The sequence below is a fragment of the Motacilla alba genome, chromosome 1 (assembly GCF_015832195.1).
Source record: "Motacilla alba alba isolate MOTALB_02 chromosome 1, Motacilla_alba_V1.0_pri, whole genome shotgun sequence".
In the NCBI taxonomy this organism is placed as follows: Eukaryota; Metazoa; Chordata; class Aves; order Passeriformes; family Motacillidae; genus Motacilla; species Motacilla alba.
The window spans coordinates 86,286,843-86,312,007 of record NC_052016.1 but is presented as its reverse complement, the minus strand read 5'-3'; the positions used below and the strand labels follow the sequence as shown (position 1 = coordinate 86,312,007).

At 37.5% G+C, this 25,165-nt stretch overlaps 1 protein-coding gene across 7 annotated transcripts in view; it reads left to right on the top strand.

Moving 5' to 3' along the window:
• NALCN (sodium leak channel, non-selective) overlaps positions 1 to 25,165 on the top strand; it is a 238,764-nt gene that overhangs the window by 102,043 nt on the left and 111,556 nt on the right. For all 7 annotated transcript variants that reach the window (XM_038129675.1, XM_038129695.1, XM_038129686.1 and 4 more), the window contains one exon: positions 24,699 to 24,830. In XM_038129675.1, the coding sequence (XP_037985603.1) occupies positions 24,699 to 24,830 (132 nt within the window). The remainder of the gene's footprint in view (positions 1 to 24,698; positions 24,831 to 25,165) is intronic.

The window sequence follows — 25,165 nt, the reverse complement described above, 5'->3', positions numbered from 1 at the left end:
TCTTTTAATAATATTCCCTTTCATTTTTGGAGCAGTAATGTTTGCAAAGCACAGAAAAGAATTAATGAAACCAAACTTACTGCAAATTTTAATTAAAATTATACAGGGCAGTAGAGAGTCTTGACTATCTTTTAATAAGAACTCCATCCTTCACAGGATATTGAGTGACAATATACTTAGCTAAGAAAGGTCAGAGGAATGCATATTAATTGAATGTGTCCTAAAGGCAGGATATATGTTTCCCAATCTGATTAACTCTTTCATAGATTCAAATTTATGCACCATTTTTCTGAGAAAAAAAACTCACGCAAACCCTTTGAAAATAGCTAACATATCTCTTACTAGAGTCTTAATAAATAGAGAATGCCTTCAATATATTGCAAAACCTTTAAATGCATGATTATTTTAGGAAGTCTACATTCATTTTAGTTTGGTTTGATAGAACTGAAACAATAGTGCATGGTGAAATTAAGTAAGATGTTTGAGTTTATCCAGATTTTAAGATTTTGCTTTCTTTCCCCCAAAAAATAATATTTTAACATGTCATTTTCCTTTTGATTCCTTTTTTTTGATGTATATCCAGGAATGGCATAGATTAATGGAAATCCTGCAGTGCTCATAAAACTAGCAGATCAACAATGCATTTTCCATGCCTTAAAAATTGTCCAGTCCCAGAAATAGGCATATATAGCTCATCCTTCTCTGAACTTCTGGATACTCGATTATGCCCTTATTCCCTGTCTTGCACTCCAGCAGTAAGTCATTTAGGGACTTTCTGAAGTGGATGTTAAATTAAGGCCATTATATTTAGTATCTATTGATGGATTTATCACCTATCTACTTGTCTAACCTTTTTTTTTTAACCCATTAATCATTTTGGCCATCAGAACTTGTTTGTAGGAAGAAGTTACATAAAGTAACATTGCAGCATTTTAATTGATTACAGTTGCAGATTAATGAAATAATTTTCCTGAAATTATGCAGAAATAACACAAAACAGTGCAAAGATTATTGGTTACAATTTTGAGATGGGTGCTCAGCTTCAATAAAACAAAGAATTGAAACAACAAAACTTGAGTCAGGAACACAGGCTGTTGTAAAATGCAATCACTAACAAGAGGGGGCAGGCAGGAGTTTCTGAGGACTATAAACACCAGCCATGGGACATGGCTGCTTTTTGTTCATGCTTGTGTATAAATACAGAAGTCCCAAAGCTGAGGAAACATCAGAAAGTGAAATAGATTTTGAATATCAGTAAGGAGTGTTATAAAAAGACATTTATTTATCTGGTGACAGGGCTGTCATTTTTAAGACAACTTTTAAATCTCCCTATAGGCAACATTCTGACATTAACAAATATTAATTAACTTAACAGCCATTAAATCCCTACTGTAATTTTGTCTATGCTTTTATTTCTCTGCTATTAGATACATGCATCAAAAAGAAAAGTAATTTCTTAAAAAAGGGGATACAGACCTGCATGCATATTGCCAGTTTGCAAGGTTCAGCGCCCGTCCTAATCTCCCTCCTTCCTCTCTTTCTTGCCAGCCTGTATTTTTCTTTGTAACTATTACACCAAACCATGTACAATGAGTTAAACACAGTTTGTAGTTTCTTCTCCATAGCTTTCCATTTGCTTACTGAACTGTCTGTTCTTGTTCATTGCAACCAAAGTAAATTACTAGCCACAGTTTGTAGCAATATACCTCCTGAAAGTAAACAAACAAGAAAGAAAACATGTTATTGTTCTCACTGATTTGCATTTGAAAAAATAAAGCCTGTCTTACTCATTTTGAACATGGAATTTTCCTGCAGACTTAAAAGATTGGAATCACATGAGAAAGACAAAATGGACAGGTGTTTAACAATGATTAAGCTTATGAAAGGGTAGTGGTTTGTGGTTTTCCTTGGCAATAGCTCTTATTAGAGGAGAGCCTGCTGCAGCAGAAAACTTGGTCACATCAGGCCCTTGGTGTCTTCTAGGGAGATTTAGGATTAAGTATTTTGAATTTATCTCAGGCAGTAGATTTTCAAAAACCTTTGTCAGAGTTATATCGTATGATAATTGAATTGTTAGGGTTGGAAAAGACCTCTGATATCATAGAGGTCCAACCATTAACCCAACACTGCCATGTTCACCTCTAAACCATTTCCCTCATTCCCTCAGGTTTTTTGAACACTTCCATCACTTCCTTGGGCAGCCTGTTCCAATGCCCGAGAACCATTTCTATGAAGAAGTTTTTCTTAATATCCAATCTAAACCTCCCCTGGTGAAAGTTGAGGCCATTTCTTCTCATCTTGTCACTTGTCACTTTGGTCTCCACCTCACTACAACATTGTTTCAGGTAGACTAAACAACCCTGGCTCCCTCAGACGTTCCTCATAAGACCCTTCACCAGTTCTGTTGCCCTTCTCTGGACATGCTTTGGCACCTCAGTGTCTTTTTTGTAGTGAGGGGCCCAAAACTGAGCACAGGACTTAAGGTGTAGCCTCACCAGCGTTGAGTACAGGGGGGTAATCGCTGTCCTGGTCCTGCTGGCCACACTATTGCTGATACAGGCCAGGATACCATTGGCCTTCTTGGCCACCTGTGCTCACTGCCAGCTCATGTTCCACAGCTCTGGACCAGCACCCCAGGTCCTTTTCTGCTGTGCAGTTTTCCAGACACTTGCCCCCAGCCCTGCAGTGCTACGTGGGGCTGTTGTGACCCAAGTTGAGGACTCAGCATTTGGCCTTGTTGAACCTCATGCCATTGGCCTTGGACCATTGATCCGTCCTGTTCAGATCTCTCTGCAGAGCCTTCCTGCCCTCCAGCAGATCTACACTTCCATACTTGGTGTGCTCTGTGAGCTGACTGTAGGTTGCTCAATACCCTCATCTAGTCAATTGATAAAGATATTTACACAGGACTGGCCCCAGCACTTAGCGCTGGGAACCCCACTGGTGACCAGCTGCCAGCTGGATGTAACTCCATTTACCACCACTTTCTGGGCTTGGCCATCCAACCACAAGGATTAGCTGACACAGTCAAGAGACCTTAATCAAGGTCTCTGAACTTCTTGGTTTTTGACAAGTTTAAAGTAGAACCTTTTGTGTAGCCCCTGATTTTCAAATGGGCCCTCAGAAAACCTGCTCCAGAATAAATTTTACATAAGAAGTTTTTATAAATCTTGACCTTTTGTACAGGTCTGTACAGACATGTTGGATCTGGCTGAGACGGAGGTAATTTTCCCCACAGAAGCTCTCGTAGTGCTGTGCTTTGTTAGAAAGGTGTTTTGGCTGCTGCTGAGCAATGCTTGCACAACATAAAGGCTCTCTCCAACATTCTCCCTTTGCCAGTAGTCTGGGGCTGGGCAAGATCTGGAGAGGGTACACATCCAGGACATCTGAGCCCAGAGGACCAAAGGGATGTTCTATACCATATGATGTCTGCTTAGCTATAAAAGCTAAGAGAGAGGAGAGGACACACAGATATTTGTTATTAGAAAATGTGTCTTCTAGAAAAACTGCTAGGCTGCTGAAACCCTGCTTCCCAGGAAGTGTCTGGACTTTACCTGCTGATAAGAAGTAGAGAATAAATATTTTGTTTCCATTTGCCTTCACATGCAGCCTTTGCTTGTACTTTGTTAAGTTGCCTTTATCTTGACCAATGAGCTTTTTCTTCCCCCATTCTTTCCAACTGAGGAGGGTCAGTAGGAACCTGGTATCCAGCGAGGTTAATCCATGACCAGAGTTCACTCTTTAGGCAGTGACATTCATCTCTTACAACATCATGGTCAAATTAATAAGCCAAAAATCTTCTTCAATAAAAATACGCAAATTGTTTTAATATTTTCAAAGACTGCTTCAGTTAAGTGTTTTCATTGTTGTTTTTTTTACTTCAGTTTTTTTGCTTTGACCTAAACAGGTGGAGTATACCATTTTTCTTGCATTCTTTTTAGCAATGGACTTCAGTACAGATTGTACTCATAATTTGGGGTACATGAGCATCAGTGGATTATAGGAACTATTCAGTAATGCCACTAAAATTGAACTTCAGCTGAATTTCCTTTAGAAAATTTTACTTACTTCTGGGGTTAAATATGTCCAGTGTTTCAAACCCTATCAAGTTGAAAACAGGTATTTAAATTGTCATGTGGCTTTTCTGTGCTTAGCGCAATTAGAGCGATCAAAGTGTTAGGAGCAGCAGCAGGAGCAGCATGACTTCTTTTGGAGCTGTAACTTGGACAACAAATTTGAGCAAAGTGGAAAACTGCAGAGTCTTAGAACAAAACAAGCAGGGTTTTGGTTTGTATGCTTCATGCAGGTTATTTTACCCCACAGTATTTTCCATATTCCTAATATTTCACAAAGAAATGTCTCTTCTCACTAGGACTGCAAAGAATATCCTGTATGGCAACTCTGTAGGTTATTATTTTGTTCTTTTTGGAGTAATTTATAGATTTTTGAAACCTTTTAAAGCAAATCACTTTGTAATATCTTTTTCTTACTCTCGGGGTCTCTTATGTGACTCTTGAGAATTGACTCAAGAGACTCTTGAGTGTGGTCTGGACTTACCTCATGTGTCCTACCCCAGGCAGATGCCAGTGGTAGGACCATAGTGACACAGAGCCAATGGAAAGTGATGAGCACTGCCAGAGGGCAGTGGACGGTCTGAATCCAGTGGTGCCCATCATTCTACAGACTGCATTGTACTGCAAGTGTTTACCTTCATATTTAAGGTGTGCCAGTGTTTTTCGTGTGAATCACTAAAGCCAAAGTCTACCTCCTTTGTCTTCAGTAGGCCTTAATAATTTATTTCTGATCCACAAGTATTTTGCATTTATTAAATCCTGCTGAAATCATTAGAAGGTACCTAGAGGTTTCAGAATCATATTTTCTTATGGGTGATTTGATTCACATAAAGGCAGCTGTTTTACAGAGAATATTTGCACAATCATGTCAAAGTCTACATCCTTTATCCTTTGTGAATTTTTAAAGTAATACCTGAAAAGCTACATCTTTATCTGCCCTATGCATTTTAACAACCTGAAGTCTACAGTGCAATACAGTAGATTCAGATCTTCGAGCTGATTGAGATGAGAGAAAGGTGGTACTGCTGTTCAAGTGCAATCTCAGACCTTGGGGTATGTAAACAAATCTGAGGGAGAAGAATGCATCTCTGATAATGGACATAAAGAATGCAGCCACAAGGAAAGCCAATTCAGCAACTGTGCTGAAATCAGCTCTGACTGGGTAAAGAGTAATTCCAGAAGGGGGAGATCACCATGGCCCACCTACCCCAGAAACTCACGAACCCAAAAGATGAGAAACACTGAGAATGCAGACTGATTACCAATGGAGGCAAGGGACTATTTCAGCCAATGAGCATTAATTCCTTTGTTTGGTAAAATGTATATAATAGTGACAAGTTTTGAATGACCTCAAGACCCTCTGCCACCAAGAAGCCAGGGTGAAAAAGGGTGCTGCTGGATCCATTAGTGGTTACTGTCTTCTTGATATCTCTCTCTCTCTTTTTCTCCTCTCCCCACCCTCCTTCCTCCTCTATTTCTATCTCTCTACCTCCAATTTTATTTTAAATAAAATTAGTGCTATTGACTTCAACATATGCTCTTGTTTGCACCTTAATTAAGGCAGAGGCATCTCTTAATAATCACACAGTCTTAATAGTTGTGACAGATTTTTCCATTTTTATAGGCCTAGACTCACAACATATTTAAATTGCAATGTTTCAGAAACTTCCATAATTAATTTCCATGATCAGTCATTTTCATTGAATCTTCACCTTATCCTTTGAATAGTAGCCTGAAACATCATACTTTAAGTCCCATATATTATTTTTCCATTAATGCCACCTGGTGCATATATTATATGTGGTGACATTTCATTAATTGCCCATTACCAAGTGTGTATATGCATAATTTCCTTTTCTCTGTCATAAACTTTTCAGAAGATTTGGCTGAGGAAAGCAGATATATGCACTAATGGGCTTGATTTCAGGTGTTTTACTACAGACACTGCTAATATAGTGGAGTTGGCAGTACATGTGCTGTGCTTCATTTTGCCTTCACTTCCCTGATCTTAGATAACTGAGAGGAGGAACTGAAACACTAATTAGTGAAAGCAGACTATACATCCAATTCCTTCCTTCATTCTCTCTTTAGCTGCATAAACCTTTGCTATCCAGTCTGTTATTCTTTTGGCTCAGAACTATCATCCTGAATATCTCAGTTTTCTTCAGTATCCTTTAAGCCATTTCTCTTTTACTGAGAAACTCCCTGCCACTGACTATTCATAGTTGTTTGCAAGAGAAATCTTATTATTGTTACACTCAGTAGGTCCATTTCATCCTCTGCCCAAAGTAAAATTTCCTAATGCTTCATAGCACAGAAGCCACTACCAATAGATCTATTCACAGACCCTTAAATTCTTATTTCTTTCTTCTTTAGCCAGGGTTCAGCAACCTTTGGTCTATAATGTCTGTCCTTAGCCAAGGCTGATAACCTCCACTATTTAGAGCTACTCTCCATCCCTTTAGTTGAGCCACTTAATCAGAACTTATAAACATGCTCCTCCACTCACATGCATACACATTTGTACAACTTTATCGTCACTGAAACAGGACAGAAACAATGCAAACAACTGGAAGAGCTCCCTGAGCAAGTTTGTTATGGGTGAACAATCTCATGTTCTGTCTCTGGAAGATAATCTAAACCATTTCTTCTGGTGGGGGGGGTCTTGCTTTTCTGCTGAATTCATGCCTGTTGTATGCTTTGTGGAACCATGATGACTCCTGTGCTGCTAGCAGTCCAGAAGGATTTCCATGGGAAGAGGTAGCAATGGCTTTTTTTTTTCCAAGGATACTACTGAAGGTGCTTCACATGATGATTGCAAAGGATGTGGATGCACAGGATGTGGACGAGGTCAGGCAAGGTATAGCTATTTTACAGCATTAGCATCTTCCAATTTATGTCAGGAGACTTAGAGGTGGCAGTGGGTAGCACCCTTCAAGAAGTGATAGGAGTAAATTCCTAGGGGATAGAGCAAATTGAGTGGAGTTTATTATAGCTGAGACTGCCATTGAGTAAACTAAAACCAAACCTGCAGGAAAGATCTGCCTGCAATAATACTTGGGCAAATGTATGTATGTTCTGTATGTGTATGATGCAGAAATACCAGCTTTGGCTTGTCAGTCTTCCAGCTGAGTATTCTGAGGCAGGTTGTTTATTCACTGAGCTGCAAAAGAGGATGATTCACTGCTCTTTTACTGGGTTTCTGAGAGGAAATTGATGGGGGATTCTCAGTACACAGCAGAGCTAAGTTGAGTCAAACACTAATGCTTGATCTTCTTCTACCTGTTCCTCAGAGAAGAGGTGAGGAGGGAAGGGCATGAGATAAGACTAGCACAGGTGTTTTTCAACGCCTTCTCCAGATTTTTTTCCTGTCTGTTTAAGGGAAGTGCAGAAAAGAAAAAGAACCCTTGGACCATCAAACTCAGTGAGAGTTTTGCCACTGCTCTGCAGAAGGATTTAATTTCTAATGTTTTAAATATAGAACAATGGGTTTGTAGTCATTAAAAACAGCAGACTGAAAAAAAAGCTACATATCAAAGAGTCTTGAAACAAAACAAAAAGAAAAAAACGAACCAAAACAAACAAAACAAACAAAAAAACACACAAACCACCCATCATGATGTGAAAGAGTCATGCGCTTGCTAAGTATTCCTCCTTAAAAACATGAAAATTTAGGGTTGTATGGGAGAAACTAGCTGTTTATTTGTTCCAGGTAAAAATATAATGTAAAAATGTTCCTTAAATTTACTTTACTGACCATTTCTAACATTGAACACATTTCTAGAATGCAACCTAGTTCTCAGAAATCATGATGTACTATGCTTCAGCAACTCCAAGAATTGCTTTTTTATTATTTTCTTACTTAAGTGGAACTTACATGTCTAAATCCACTTGACTGCTTTGAAACTCTTGACCTCTAAGAAAATTCTTCAGCATGTGAGTGTGCTGTTTTTATAAACCAGTAAGGAGTTTATATAGACAGGTGAGTGTATGTATGACTCATGTTGTATGCCACGAACTTATTTATTTTTGTGGATTGTGATTATGCAAGTGTATTCAACAAAAAACATTATGAACTTGCATCATCATTGAAATGACAGGATGGTAAACTGGTGTAGTTACTTTTGCAGATCGCTTGGAAAACTGCATGTAGGAATGCTGGCACTGAAGTTCCTTTTTGACATAAAGCTCTCCCCCAAATTGTAAATTAATTTAAAATTTAACCTGTTCACACTGTTTCAGTTCAGCATTAATCATTACAAATACAACCAGTAAGGTTAATCCTGCTGGTTGTTTAAAAGAATAGTAAGATACAGTGTGTTAAGGGTGAACAATGGAATAAAACTGCAGCTTAGAAGGGGATGTATGGCAGTGATAGATACCATTTTAATTTTAATGATTTTATTCTTTGCACTGGTGGGATAGCAATATTAACTAGAAATTAATTTTAAAAATACTTAAAAGCCTTAGGGTTTAGAACGAGGGCAAGAATAGATAGCTATGCATAGGTATGGCTGTACAGACATAGACATAGAAGGAATGGAATTTATTTGCCAGTCTTATGAGTCTGGCAATTAAATGTACTGACAGGAGTTGATCACTTTAGGCACTTCATAATCAAAAGAAAAAGGCATCAACAAGAGGTGATTCGTGTAATTTTAAGACCATCATTGGTCATTTAAATGTTAAGATTCCAGCTGAATTCACAGTGGAAATACTGAATAACTTATTGTGGTAACGCATTTTCAAGAAGCCTTACTCTTCCTGTAGGTCTAAAGTGCCATCATAGTCATAATGAGAAGCATTCAGTTTTGGATGTATTTCAGTTACATAATTAAAGAGATGGTTTCCAAAAAGGACAAATTTCTTCATACTTGACATAGTCAAAAATTATATCCATCTATCACTCTAAAAAAATCTGGAATTTCTGTATTTTCCCGCTTTTCTGGAATGACTATAAATGAAAGTGTTACTCAGTGGTATATATTAATGTAACAATTTTTAAACGTGCTATAGATCTTCTTTGGAAAAAATAAAATAAGCTGAATGATTTTCAAATAAGAAAACATTTAAATTTGTAGAACTTGCACCAATATTGTCAGACGTGTTATTGGTTTGTTTTATCATTTAATTACAGTATACTTCTACTTTTCTAAAGTATTATGAGATACCTTAGAATTCCATTGAGAATTATCAAATAAGAATTATATGTTACAAATATAGGACAACAGCATTTTTTCTATCAAAGGGTATTCCTTTGTTGTTCAAAAAAATGTTTGATGCTCCTATTTTTAAAGAAATCCTTTGAAGTTCACTTCAATAGAAACTCTTGCTGAACAGACCAGATGAGATTTAGTTTACTAATTAGCTGCTTCATTTTGATTTAGCATATAACAAAATCAAATCACAATTATAGAATTTTTATTAATTAAACTTTTAAAAACAGCTGTGTATGTGCTGATGGCAAACTTTTAACCTGCCTTCTTCTTTTATTTAATTTTCTTTCTTATTAATTCCCAGACTGATTCAATGCTCTATGTTTTGAGGCAGACAATGCACTCACTAGCTGAAGCACAGGAGCTAGAAGTGAGGCTCATACAAATCCTTTTTGTAGAATGAGTTTCACGGCCCATGAACAGCAGTTTTCCAATAAGATCTCCCTACATTTCTGTCAAACACTCTTACAAAGTTCACCATGGTACTAAACCTGTTTTTCTTCCTTTGCTCTTCTTCTGTTTTTCTGTCCTTCCCTGGTGTGAACAGGTCTTAAATCCCTGCCCATATGCTTTCACATCAAGAAAGTATTTCTGAAGGCAAAATTCATTAGAGGACACGTGGGAATAATTTTTGAAAGGATGGGTTATAGGGAGAAGAGGTTTTGCGGTTTTTAAGAGTTCAGGAATTTGTAGGAAAGGAAAATTATATATTTTCTTTACTCTCCCTTACTTCATCAGCTTCTTTCTATCCATGTCTCTTCTCAGAATTGAGGGCATGCCCCAGAACTTACAGTTTTCATCACACATTACCTTATGTGTCTCTACTGTCTTTACTACTTGATCAATCCTGTTTATTTTGTGTAATCTCATCCATCTCTGGTAGCATTCAGTGAAGCAGCTCTTTTTTAGGTTGTGTTAAGGCTTTCAGTGTTACAAATCAGCTCTACGTGCAACTGAACTGCTGTTTTAGTTTGCTGGGTATAGATGAGCAGAAGTTAACACAGCTCTGTGAAGCTGAAATGGTGAAAGGAGTCCAAAAATTGCCTTGTACCCCTCTATGCACAATCTCCCGGCCTTTGAAAGAAGACCTGCATTTGGTGCATCTGTTGGTTTGTCTTTTGTAGGACCTGCTTGGTTATATGGTCTAAGGATGACCATAGTTATAAACACTACGCAGTATGGTTATTTCTTTTTATATAATTCCATCTAAATTTTGAACTCTTCTTAATCTTATTTGGAAAAAAAAAAAGAAAAAAAAGAAAAAAAAAAGAAAAAAAAGTATGGAAGTTTCTAGAATATAGCCAGAAGGCTGCAGTCTCCTTTGTCCTATAACTCTAGCATCTCCAGGAGATTTATAAGACACAGTTCCTATTTGGTCCAGTCCAAATCCAACCTTGCCATCATGACTTTTTTAGCAACTGAGTAAATAATTTCTTCCGCTACTACCTGTGAGATGGAAGCAATTAAAAACAATAAATGTATTTTCATTCTGGGATGCTACTGTGTTTTATCCAAGCCACATTAACATGAGTGGTCTTTCCATATCCTTTTGGTTAGAGAGGTCTAACCACTGGTTTTACCTTACTGAAGGAAAAAGGGGTATCTCAGCTTGCCTGCAGTAAAGGTAGTCTGGCAAATGAAGCTGGAGACCAGATGCTTTGCTAGGAAAAGGGAAGTATAAAGCAAATCACTGCCCCTTGCCCTCTGAATTAATGGCAATCAAAATCTCTGATTAACTCTGCTATCCCCCTGCCCAAGGCAATAGAGCCTAAATTGTCCACAGTTTCCAGTGCTATTTCAGGCAGGGAGAAATACTTCTGTGGTTCTTCTCTATGTGTTAAATTTTGTTTGATTGGAAGCCACTTTACTAGGAGGTTTTGAGCCTCAGTGCAAAAAATATTTTTTTCTTCTAATTATTCATCTGATCACTTCTTTAATGGGGCATTTGATTTATTTCAAAGTAATCTCTGCTTTTTATATGTAAATCACGAGTTTGAGAGTGTGCTAATTAAATTATGCAAGGAAAATGCAAGGAAAAAATGTTCTAATCAAAAGGTAGAAATTCTATTAAAATGTTTGATACTTATTTATATAGGCTTCCAAAGGAGGTAGCAATTGACAGTCTGAACTACTCTGTACAGCATGTTCCCAAGACAAATGCAGTACATGCAGTAACTAAGAAGATTAATGTATTCTGTGAGGCAAGGCATTGCAATCAGAAACCAATAATCAATACAAATGGCCAGTATGAACCCAGGAAAACATTTGCATTAATTCCAGGTTAATTGGAGTTGTCTTAATCCCTTAATTGCAGAAATCAGTAGTAGATACAAATGGCCAGTCTGACACAGGAAAAATTTTTATTAATTTTGGGTAGAAAGCACACATTTGGCAGTTTTTAGTTCAGAAGGGAAGCTATCAAAGAATTCAAGTATTCTAATTTTTCTAATGCTGATCAAGTACTTCTCTAAGTTTTAAACAGCTCAACAATACCAAAGCTGTGAAAAAGCACTGCAATTTAGCTCAGCCATCTAGAGAATTTCAAAGCACATATAATAATCATTGTACCATGATAAAAAGCTGGAATAAGTAGCAAGAGAATCTAAGGAGCTCTAGCTGTATATAAAACTTTTCCATGAAGGAGGGTTTTATCTTAGTGTGTTTTTCATGAAATACAATGATAGCAGGAAGAAAACCCACTGAAAAAAATGTTTCCTTCCATGAATAATTGCATTTTTAGAATCTCGTTTTCAAGGTTCTCATGCTGTATGGAAACACTGACAGCAGGTTGTCCAATAACAGAATGAGATGCTTCCACATGTATATTTTGAAGTTAGAAAAGAAATTTACATGGGCATACTTTTGCTGTTTCCATGTCAGAAAAGCAAAAGCTTCCTTGAAGAATTTGGATTTAATTTTGTTTCACCATCACTTCTTCAAAATAAAGAAAATTGTTTCTCATCTCTCTTTTTTCTTTTCTTGTTCTTCTTTTCTGTTAAATTGTTGGATTGTTAGTGCTTTCTCAGTAGTTGGGAATTTAAAATAGTGCTTCATCATTGTGCAAGAGGTTGCAGGCAAATAGAAATTCTGCTTATCTTGCTCTTTATGTTGCTTTTTCATGAGCCCAAAATTAAAGATATGCCCTAAAGTCTTCCTAACAGCAGGTTTTACATTTTCAGTCCTCCAGCACATTCTGAGTTCTGTAAGCCCTCTCCTGCCTCCTGTCGCTTTGCGCTATCAGCAGAGCACCCATGTAAGTCATCCGTGACATGAACAGTGTTGTGAGGAGAGCTGGGTTACAGCACATGAGGCCAGCACTGAGCCTTGTCCCCTGCAGAGCATCTGCAGAGTCAGGAGCTACCAGCTCTGATATGAGCAACTCGCTCATTGGAGATTACACAGCCACGGGGCCATGCTGAAACAGATTCTGTACTGAATTCTTGAGCATGTGGTTTAAACTTTGAGGGGGCAAAAAAGGGAAGGGCAGGCAGTGTATTTCACCACTCTCTAGCATGGCTGCACCTGTCTTGGTACGTGGGTAATTTCCTAAAAATAATATAAAGAATTCTGAAGGATTTCATGATGATCCTAAGTACTAATTGCAGAATGAGGTGCAATGCTTACATTATGGTCTACTGCTCTTTCAGCTCAGTTAATCATTATAATAACAGCAACCTTTTCCTTCACATTTATAAAACAGCTAGTAAATCTACAGTACTGCAATAACATAAAAATAAAAATTATTCTAATAAATTAAGAAATAAAAGGCCAGAGAAAACAGAGGCAGTGAAAATGGCTGATTCACACCTGGTTAATAAATGACATTTCAGAGACATGATTCTTGAATTGAAATGTAAGTGAAAGAGTAAGTAGTCTATTGAAGCAATTTCAGGGAAGCCTTCCAGGTGAAGTCTTCAAAGGCATATAATTCAAGCAACAAGTGTTAATTGAAATTTGTTGGAAGTGAAGTTCCTAGAGTTCTAAAATGTAGAAGTTACAGAAATTTTGAATAATTGAAAAAAATTACAGCACAGGTAAGGTCCAGATTCTTTCCATCGACACTCACCTTCCCTGAAATGTGGGGGAAAGTTGAAGCCCCAGTAATAATCAATTACGTGTCAAAATTATGTTTAGTGCGCATCTGAAGGAGTGAGCAATATATTATATATCACAGCTCATAAATGGCACAGCTTCTAAATAGTAGCAAATAGATTTAGTATTAGAGATGGAGCTATTTTGCTGCAGAGTAAGCCCAACACTACTACTTATTTATTTTCTTTTGTGGTCAACATATTTTTGAAATATAAATATGAAAACATAGGAAATGTCCACATTTTTGACATACATAAAATAGAATGCTATTTCTAGAGGATTCAGCAACATTATGTGAACACAGATAATGCTATAATGCAGATAGTGAATCAGCTGGAGTTTTCAGAGAAGAAATTAGAAAATACAGATTAAAAATGTCAAATACATCCATTATAAGGTGATTGACTGAGGATAGCATCAGCAATTGGCTATAAATTTGGCCTGCCCTATAAGTGTCTATTTATATAAATGTATATATGTGCATACATAAATTTTTAATATGGTTGTGTGTTTATGTGGTGTTTATCCATAATGTGAGCAGGTGGGAATGTGTTTGTACCTCTTCCTGTAGCTGAGGTTCACAGACTGGCTAAGGTTGGAAGGCACCACAATGGAACTTCTGGTTCAGCCTCCCTGCTTAAGCAGGATCACACTAGAGCACGTTGCACAGGGTTGTGTAGAGAGGGTTCTTGAATATCTGCAGTGAGGGAGACTCCACAACATCTCTGAGCAACATATTTCAGTGTGTGGTCACCCACACAGGTTAAATGCATGAAGGTTAACACATAAAATGCATCAAGTTTAAATGCCTTTTAATACATATAAAATGCACTAAAGTTAAATGCATTTAGAGCTGTGATTTTGAGCTGGTTCAGGTTTTTTTATTGTCAGAGGAAAAGAACTTTTGCACTTTCTCTTTGCAAATACTCTGGGACTAGGGAGTGTATTATTGTCAGAGGAAAAGAACTTTTGCACTTTCTCTTTGTAAATACTCTGGGACTAGGGAGCGTATTAATCCTCATAGGACAGGGGTGTGATTAATCACACCTTAGTAAAGTAGAGAGTGAATGTCCACCCTACAGCTTTGATGAAGTCACTAGATATAAAACAAAAATTAATTTGACCTATTAAATTGCACATTTTAGTCATTAATTATTTTGACTCATATTTTCTGAATTGATCTGTATTGCTATATTTAGGAAAAAGAATAAAACTTCATGTTATTTGGGTTCTGTTTTGCATTTCATACTATGTAGCTTTAGACAAAATGTCTGCTGAGGTGATGATATACTTATTAACAGTTCTAAAAATCTGACAGGTAGGTAACAATTTTTATGCATTGTTGTTATCGTGAACAATTTAAGTAGTATTTTTAGATTTCTTTTATGTTGCAGCAGCTGCTCTCAATTTCTCTAAGTCAGATTGCAGTTGCTGAAAGGCTGCTTACTTCCTCTCTCCCTTCTTGCAAAGAAAATGACATACTGTGTTAGCTGATTTATAAATTGGTGGGGAGGAGGGTCGTTTAGTTTCAAAGAAGCCATTATTTCATGTATTTTTAGGGCAGAAGAGTCACCATTTTCTTTTTGACTGTTCTGTTAGGAGTTGGTGGGAGGAGAAAAGTGGCTGCTGTTAGTAAGAGGCGTACAGAAATGTATCTATGCTACTGCTTTATTCTGTTGTTGCAGGATGTGAATTAACAGGATGCAGCTAGTCTGAAAGAGGCATATGCAACACATTCTTTAGCCCTATAGCAGAAATAGAAATTTGTCTTTCAAGTCTAGGATGTAAGGGGAAAAAATTTATCTAATTTCTGACAGAAACTTTAGCCTTAAAGGCTTGGTTACTTAAAAAACTCTTATCTTAGAGTTTTTAATTTCTCTTCATTAGGCTTTCTGTCATTATTTCCATTTGTTTACTTCCTAAGTGTGTATTTTCTCAGTCTTGCTGTGTTATTGGCTTTACTTTGTTCCTTTGATGAGAATTCAGTTTGCCTTTTATTAAAGTAGCTTTTAATTTTCAAATCAAAATTAGCTATGCTGAAAGGCAGGAGAGTCTGTGTAAATATGACAAATTGATGACTCACCTGTATTTTCAAATATTACAGAGACATTTAGATTATTGGATGATCTTAACTACTTCTGATTTCTTTATGATTTTAGCTATGCCATGCCATTTGAAAATTACATTTGTTGCCTTAAAATCTTATTGTGGTAGCATAGAATCTTATGTTTACTGATTGGAGGACACACTTGCATGTCCTGAAGCGTTACCATTATTCAGTAGTCATCCCACTTCCAGCTTTTTTGAGGCTGCATGGTAGGAGACTGTGAAAATGCAGATACAGTGGCTACCTTGAGTTTTGCATCCTAATCAGATGCAGTAGAAGGCGGAAAGAGAAGCACAGTAAAGTGAAACTTGTAGAATATTTTTTAGCCAGGACAGTTTACTGTCTATAGAGCTCTTTCTGCTAGGCCAGTGTCACCTCTGCTGCAGACAGAACACATTTATAGAAGTGGTTCCAAATGTGTATTCTAAAGCTTGCAAGAGTTATGATGTGTTTGTTTTGGGGACCTTTCTCCTCCCTTGACTATCACCATACCACCTAAATAATCTCCTGCAGCTGTTAACAAAGGTTCTCTGTGCTAAGGTGATCTGCAAGTAACACAGTTTCTAAGCTGATTTTTCATTTGACTGTGGATTTTAAAGGGTCTTTAGATTCATCTCTACTACATCACTACCCTAAGAACATCTTCTCTACATCATAAAAATGTTAAAGCAAGTCTCTGCAGACAAAATTGCTGCAGAATCACCCTGCTCTCATTGCACTGGGACAATTGGTCTGTACTGTGAAACCAAGACTGCCCCCTTGACATCACCAAGCATCTGAGTTGTGGCTTCTGACTTATTTCCTTTGCAGTATCTAAAAGCTACCTCTTCCAGCATCTTTAAAACTCATCCTTCACCTTGTTTACTCAATGAGGTTGCTTTTTTTGAATTCATCCTAGCATTGAAATTCCACTCAAATATGGTAGATGGTTTCTTAGATTTACAGTGTTTCTTATTGTCCCACACTGATATATAACTGCATCAGTATAAGGTTTTAAAAAGCTTGTTCCCCTAAGATTTCTGGTTACTGCTTAATAATTTTCAGAAATGTTCAGATTGCAGAGCATGGGAATGATTGCTAAATTCTCCTCACAAGCATATCTTTGTTAGGCAGTCATAAAGTAAGTTGAAAGCAAAATGGTTTATAGAAAATTAGTTACATAGCTTGTAAAATGCTGCACAATGTCCTGAAAACAAAAGGGAAAATTTTCTGCAATTTCACAATTTTATACTTGCTCAGATGGCCATTAACCAACAAGATGAAAATCAAATTTATCCTATTCACGCTATGAATTATATGTGATTAGCAGTGTATAGAATGTGATTTTCTAAAGCTTCTTTCATATTCAAGGTATCTTCAAGCTCTTCGCAAAAAAAAAAAAAAAAAAAAAAAGAAAGAGAGACTAAATAAACACCGTAAGTATACTAAACATGTATAGGATGAAAAGGCCTTTTCTTTAGACCAGGATTGAATCTTTGCTTAGTGACTCTTAGAAATCTTGTGTCATAGAATCCTAAAGTCAAGGGGATTTTGCTATTTCTAGTCTTGTACATTTTAATAGTTCCTGAGGCATTTGATGTGTCCTGATTTCAACATTTAATCAAGAATGACTGTTAATGATGTTCCTCTCTTAGTGGTATAAATTCTATGCATACTGCATAGAATTAACTGGCCCTGCTCTATAAAACCCATAATCCCTTTATATGTATTTAGGGGTCATGCGCCAACCTCTGAAATGTCCAGAAAGAATGAGAATTGACTTGCAATACTTTCATTTTACTATTATTTGACCAGGTGGTTTGCAAGCTGGATTAATGAACTTGAGTCATGCTTTGTTAGCTCTTCTGAACAAGTTTTCTGTATTCTGTGATGCCCACATAACTCCAGCTAATTGGGCTTTATGAAGTGAATGAGTACCATAAGTTTGGCAGTTCTGTTCCAGAATGCGTCTCCACGCATCACGGTGGTTCTATGCATGGGAATAAGCTGGGACTTGCATTTGCCTTCATGTTACTGCAGTGGTAGGATCCAGGCTCCAACAGGCCCATAAGTAAGAAAGACTGGATTAGCACAAATGTAAGCTTTTCTGTTGCTATTCAGTAGTATCACCCAACTCTTTTTTGCACATCTAAACAACTTCAACAATCACAGTCTATTCTAACTACCAGAAAGTACGGTCTTCCAGTAGGTGTGTATAGACAGGAGTACAAATAACATACAGCATTATTATAATGATAGGAGTAAACTTAACCACAATGATCATGTAGCCAGTATAAGGTCTTTAAACAGGTGTAGCTGGAAGTTTGGCTGGAATCTGTTAGCCGAATCTAGCTTCCTTGTGCAAATAGCAAAAAACCAATGAAGGCTAAAAGGGAGAAAGAAGCTTGCCGGAGCCATTCCATTATAACATGGAGGAGGAGATACTATTGGTTTATGAAGTATTAAAGTATATCTAAAATATAAAGAAATACAGATACAATTGTGTTTTTACCATTGATGAATGCACAATTCAAGAGTATCAAAATCTGAAAAGAAAGCTGCTTACCCATTTAGTGATTATCAAAGCCTTTTAGTTAAATGATGTTTACACTATTCATTAATTGGTTTGGTACTTTCAAGAGCTACCCTGCCAGTTTGACAATTATGCACTCTAAGCTTTTCAAACACTAAACAGCCAAAATAAGCAAAGCTTTTCTACATATCAGATCCTCACCATGTCTTGCTCAGTACTAATAAGTTTGATGGCTTTGTAGGTAATTTTTTTTTCTTCAAGATTATTTGTCAGGGTTATTTTGTTTTCTTAGATCACCACCACGACTGTTAGTATTAACGGATGAAGTCTAAATTTCTGTAGGTCTAAACTGAAACCATTGAGCCTTTGAAGACACCTCTTTCAAGTTTCCACATGATAATATTAAACATTACCATCTGGGTCAGTTTTGAGTCAGTAATATCAGAGTAATATGGCCCATGGGTTCTTTCATTATTAAGTCTGTCAGACCCTACAAGTTTGCAACATTTACCATCTTGCTTAATAAGTAAGATCTATTATGGATTGAAACAAAATCCTCTATGAAGGATGGTGATACAAAGAGTGACCTGATGTATGCATCAAGCCCCCAGAAGGAATCTAGCATTAGGAAAAGGCAGTTTTATATTCAATAATTCCAGTTTGCTTAGTGACTACATTTTGCATGGACCACTGCTTTCCTGAGCCAGCCTCTGTGGCTGTGGCTGTACAAAGTGGCAGCTGCTGTGGATGTTCTTCAGGGCACTGAGCTGGCAAAGGCAAATTTATGTCACTCATCCTTCCTCTGCCATGCAGGAACGTGGGAGGAGTATTAAAGCAATGTACCCCATTCTGATACTACTGGAGTGACAAAAACTGCTTTAGGCCATGCACTGTAATGCTCTGTAAGACTAAGTGAGCCAGGTAGACTTCTTGTCAGCAATTGCAGTGTCATTACTTGATTTTTTGGGTGAATCCAGGATATTTGATACAGTTTTTCATTCAGAGTTCCTCAGCTGCACCAAGCATATCCCTAGTGTTAAATAAATGAGTAGTATTTTAGAAGTATTTTTTGCATTGATGAAATTTCCATCTGAGCACAAAACAAATCCGTGGCTCCTTTGCATATTTCCAAACAATGAAAGAATTTGGATGATTAACAGTTTGTCATGTTTTTATGGCCACTGCATCTCTAATGCAATGTGCCATACAGGTTCTTTGGTGTCCTGGACACCGAGAATTAGCATCCTGCATGAAGTCAGATGCCAGCATTATAGGTAATTCGTAGTAAATGTAAGAAATTCATCACTGTTGTTGATTGATGGCAGCAGCAGGGCATTTCATTTGAGACTTCTTCAATACAGCTAATCTTAAATCCAGTTTAATATTAGATACAATTTACCAGGTATCTGGCTGACAGCAACATCAGAACATTTCTTTCATTTCATTCCTACACAGCTTAAGAAACACTCATCCAAGGGCTAAAAAAAGGTCAGTAAATTAAACAAGAACAATAATTGGCATTATGTCTCCTCTTTCAAGTTTGCATGGAGAATTTTCCATGCCTATGTGCTCTGAAAAGGGCTGTAATCCAAATGATACACTGCTGATCCAATGATCCAGAATGACTTTCAAGGCTTGGGCAAGAGCTGTGGACCAAATTCAGCTTTTATTTAGGCCTCATTCCAAATACAGAAATACGCAGAGACAGTGGATTCTCATGGTCAAACATAGCAGCAGAGGTGTGTCTGACGTGTTTTAAGGGTGCAAATACAAATTAAAATTCTGTGATGCAGAAAGAACAAACTAAGGCAGATTAGAGTGGGGGAACGCTGGGCACTGTAGGTGTGTGGGTTAGTGCACTGTGATTGATCTTCTAATGATGCAGCAATCTGTGTGAGAGACCAACAGGAAAGCTGCTTATCATGCACAGCATTCGTGACAAGCAAGCAGCTAGATTCTGACATGACGTAGAAAAAAAACAAGAAACACAGATACCAATCTGGCCCCCATGAACTGGCCAGTCGGGATTTAATTTTTTTTTTTTTTTTTTTTTTTTTTTTTTTTTTTTTTTTTTTTTTTTTAATCTCCTCAGTGTAGCATTTTTGCTGTGCATGGAGTGGAGCTATTTGTTCAGATGCCTCCACCTTGCTGGCCCTGTGTGCTCTCTGTCTCTCTGCCAGCACCTAGGTGCTTTTATTGTTCCTCACCACAGCTATCGCTTAATTTGTTGCCTCAGCCAGCTGTTCCTGCCTTTACATTGCCTGTGCCTGGCTTGAGTCCTGTCTCTGCCTCCTTGCTTGTTATCTTAACATTGAATCATGTTATGCCAGTGCTTTCTATTAGCTAAATAGTTTCCTTTCAGTTTAATCGGGAAGGCGACCTTGACAACAAGCTTTATTGAATCTTAATGAAAAATAAAAGGTGCTGCTGAGAGTCCAGAGAAGGTCAAGGACCCTGGTGAAGGGGCTGGAGCACAAGCCGCTCTTATGAGGAGCGGGGATGTTTAGCCTGGAGAACAGGACGTTCGGGGAGGACCTTATTCCTCTCTATAACTATATGTAAGGAGATTTTAGTAAGGTGGGGGTCGGTCTCTTCTCCATGTCATAAGTGACAGGATGAAAGGAAACGGCTTCAAGTTGCACCATGGGAGGTTTACATTAGCTGTTAGAAGAAATGTCATAATGGAAAGGGCTGTCAAACATTGGAATAGACTGCTCAGGGAGGAGTGATGGAGTCACCATCCCTGGAATTTAAAAAAAAACATGTCACTTGAGGACGTGGTTTAATGGTAAACATGGTGATGGTGCTAGGTTAGACTTCTTGGTCTTAAAATTCCTTTCCAACTTTAAGCATTCTGTGATTCTATGAACCAAATTATGATTAGGATATTATTTCTGTTATTGCTGTTTATTTTCCAGGATTAAATACACCACTTCAAAATCCTTTTATGACTGTCTGTTCTGGTTCTAGCCAGGACAAGATTAGTCTTTGCAGTGGCCAGAACAGGGCATGGCTAGAACCTGGAGGTTATTCTATACCACCTCATGTCATTGCTGGGGTCAGGGGTAAAGGAGTCTCTTGCAACAAGAATGAGTCTTTCTTTCTGGAGGGAGTGGCAGAGGGAACGCTTGGGTAATGCTGGTTCTGAACATTCTGCCTGTGGTTCACTCATCTCTCTTGTCCACTTGTTATTGATGTTGTGCTAACTGTTAATTTCCTTATCTCTGTAATTTCCAGTAAATTGTTCTTAGCCCATGATCTTTACCTTTTGAGCCTTCAATTGTTCTCTCCAGCCACCAGCAGGGGAGCGGGGTGGGAGAGTGATCAAGTGGCAGTGTGGTTTGGAGCATATCAGTGGCAGCACTAAATTGAGGAGTAGCATTCCTAAATCACCACAGTGTCCGAAGGTACAGACTAGATGACAAAGTGTGCATATATGTACACGTATATCAAGACAGTTTATGCATTTTTATTTTTTCCTATATTACCATTTTGCTTCCCTGTGAAGGAGATAAAAGTGGCTTTTGCAACCTCACTTCCTAGTTTCTTTTAGCAAGTACTTTCACAATTGAGGCAGAATACTTCATTATTATGATGGAAATTTTGACACCATTAAAAATACAGTGTAAAATATGCAGAGAGACTAACTATCTGGTTTGAATTTGTGTGAAATGGAAATGTAAAGGATAGAATGACACCTGTTTTGAATCATACCACTGAAAAAATGCATGATTGATGCCAGCAGCCCTACCTCTAATTATTTTATTCTTGTAGTTTGCCTTGTGGATTAAAAATAAAAGCAAGACCTCATTTAGCCACTATTTTGGTGACTTACCTGTGCTTTAGGCATTATTAACCCCTGCTTGTTCTGTAAATTTCTAAATGTCAGGCTTCTCTCCTGAGCCTCACTTTCTAGAATAGAATATATGACCATTTTATGTCACAGGGTCAAAAGGAAGCCAGCTTGCATTAAAAGGGTTTGAGCTGTCTTCTGTCTGCAATGCTATCTGTAATTCACACAAAAAATCCAGATATTAAGAGACAAGAGGCAATTCTATCAGCTTGTATGCTTGTAAGTATGTTCTTAGTCTCCATTCAGGTTCAATTTAAACAAGCTATCTTAAACTCCAGTGGAATTCAAGAGGGGGTGAATTCTTCAATAGGCAGGCACAAGGCTTTGCTAAAAGCTGAACAAGTACTAGTCCTTGCAGCCTCCCATACATCCTATATTGTGTTCTAGTTTCATCAAAAAAGAAACACACAACAATCCTGTATAAAGAATAGCTTGGTTAAGACTTCAGGCAGGGTTGCATATGAAATGTTAATGCTGACAATTCTCCATGAATATAACAATCTCAGCTCATAAAGACTGAGACAGTATTTTACAACTATAGGTATGAATTTTCAAACATGTTAATATATCTTAGGAATGTAAAAATGTGTGTTCCTTAAATTTTGCATACTTCTGAAGTAGACAATCTTTGAGATTCCTTTCAACCTAAACCGTTTCATGATTCTGTGAGTTTCACATTCACAAGCCTCAGTTCTCCTGGGGCAGTGTAACTACTCTGCTAGAAGGACAATACAGCAGAAAACAGTCCAGGTTTCTGCCTTGCAGGGGTGGTAACTTCCTAATGTGTACTGATGAGATCAGGTGTTCTGGAGGCTCCTCATACTAGCCGGGAAGGAGAAATTGGTTAGGTTGTGAGATTCAAGAGCAGTCTATTTTGCAATGACCGTGAGAATGTGGAGTTCAGGAACCTTCAAAGAAGAAACAAAGCCAAAAGATAGTATCATATCCCTGGTGTCCCGACTTTTTCATGTTCAGGTGTCTGCTTGGAAGAATCCCATATTACGCAGTCATAGAGATTAGAAGTTCCAGAAGAACTGGTTGATTTTCAAGGACCTTCCTCCTTCAAGTTAAAAAATGGTCTCCTTCCAAGTGCAGGAAATCAAACAAATAAGACAGGAGGTCCACATAATTGAACCAGTAGGTCTGGACAAAACTCGGAATTGAAAAGGAAGAATAGAAGAGATGGAATCAGGGCCAAGTGGCCCAGGAGGAGTACAAATACCCTGCCTGAGAGTGGAGTTGGAGGTTTGAATCTGCCATGACATGGAGGGCAACAAGAAGGGCTTCCACATATAAGAGAAGCAAAAGGAAGTCTAGAAAAAATGTGAGCCTGCTGTTGAAAGGATTAGGAGACCTTGCAAGGCAAGGCAGTGGCATAGAAATGGTTGAGGCCTTTTTCACCCATCTTGATAGTAAGACTGACCTTCAGGAATCTCAAGCCCCTGAGTTTTGGGAGAAAGTCTGGAGCCATGATGAACAGCTAACAAAACAAAAGACTCTTCCACTGTGAAGGTGGTCAAACAGTGGAACAGATTGCACAGATAGGTTGCAGAGCCTTCATCCTGCAAGATACTCAAACTCTGACTGAACAAAATTCTGGAATACCTGCTCTAGCTGACTCTGCTTAAGCAGGCAGCACCAGACCAGATCATCTCACGAAGTCCCTTCTAACATAAATAATTGGGTGATTATGTGTACAGAAACCAGTACCTTTTTAGGGAAAAGATGAAAGGAGGCAGAGGTCTTCTAAATTTTTAGTTCTCATTTTCCTGAAATTTTGTTAGGCACTTCTACATATAAACTCAGGAATGAACAAAAATGGCCTTTTCCACTGTAAGTACAACTTACACACAAACAAAAGGAACCATAATGGTACATAACTTACTCATATTGAAGACCTGAACTGTACTTGTGAAAATGTGTAAGACCATATCAATATTAGTGACCATTCATTCAAAGATTTTTTTAATGAAAAATAACAATATGTTCTGTTTTGAACAGAACAGTATGTTTAATAACAGTATGTTCTGTGTTTGACTCTGGCTTCTACAGTGGCTGACCCAGTGAGGGAAGTGGTTAAGCTTTTAGGGTAAATCATAAGTGCATGGTCTTTGTGATGGGTGCTTAGAAGTTACTTCTTTGAACTTCTGCACACATCTTATTTATCTTATCAGTAATGTTTTGGCATCTCACAGATGTGAACTCCTGGACACTACTCTGAGCCTCTCTTTCTCTCTTCTCTACTGTGTGGCTGCAGCAGCAGCAGTGATGCAAAGCATTAAGTACACAGATATGTGAATTATCTGTGAATACTTCATAGCTCATAGGCTCAGATGTGTATATCTACTATATGTAGATGTGTTTTATTTATTTAGGCAATAGTTTGACATCAGGTGAATCCCATAAAACATGTTTCTTGAGCAAAAGCAGTGCACAAGATAGAAATTGATGTAACTTTTTCCTGAGCAAAAAGTCATCGAGATCTGCATGAATAAATCATAATGGAGGAGTATTAAATAAGGCCAAATGACTACATAGATATGCTCTTTATGCTTTAGAACATACTAAAGTAATGGATATCATATTAAATTATAAACCTTTAGTAAGAAGTCAATGGGAAAAAAAAACCCTAAAAGGTACCAAAAAAAATCTCAAATCCTGCACATGTAAACCAGTTGAAGCAATATATTAAAACATATTTTAAAGCGTAATACATGAAAATCATATAAAGAACCTTTAGGGTAACATATTATTATAGCTGATTATATTTTGACAATGTAATAGAACTTTAAAATGCACATGGTTTGACTCCTTTTGATGATAAAATTTACTTTTTCTTTTGTAGAAAATGATGAGGTCATCTGTGTTTCATATGTTCATACTAAGCATGGTTGCTGTCGATGTGATTGTTGCTGCTAGCAACTACTATAAAGGAGAAAATTTCAAGAGACAATATGATGAATTTTACCTTGCTGAGGTGAGTATGGTAAAACGACTATCTGGGTAATTTTCAAGATAAGCTAAAGTAAAAAATGTGAGTGTCAAGAACATTTTAGTGTGTAATTTTTTATTCCCTCAAGCATCCCAAGAATACTTTGCTCACTTGTTCAACTTCCTCTGGCTGACAGCCCTATCTTACAACCTTTTGAACAGTAATTTCCTCAAACAAAATATTAGTGGTAGTGAGCTGCGGCTTAAGTGTAACATCTGCAGGCAATGCATGGCTGCTGAGCTGCTATCTTTTTCTAGCAGGAGTGTAACATTCAGAAGAATTTAACTTTAAAAAGATAACAAAACATTGTATTTAAAAAA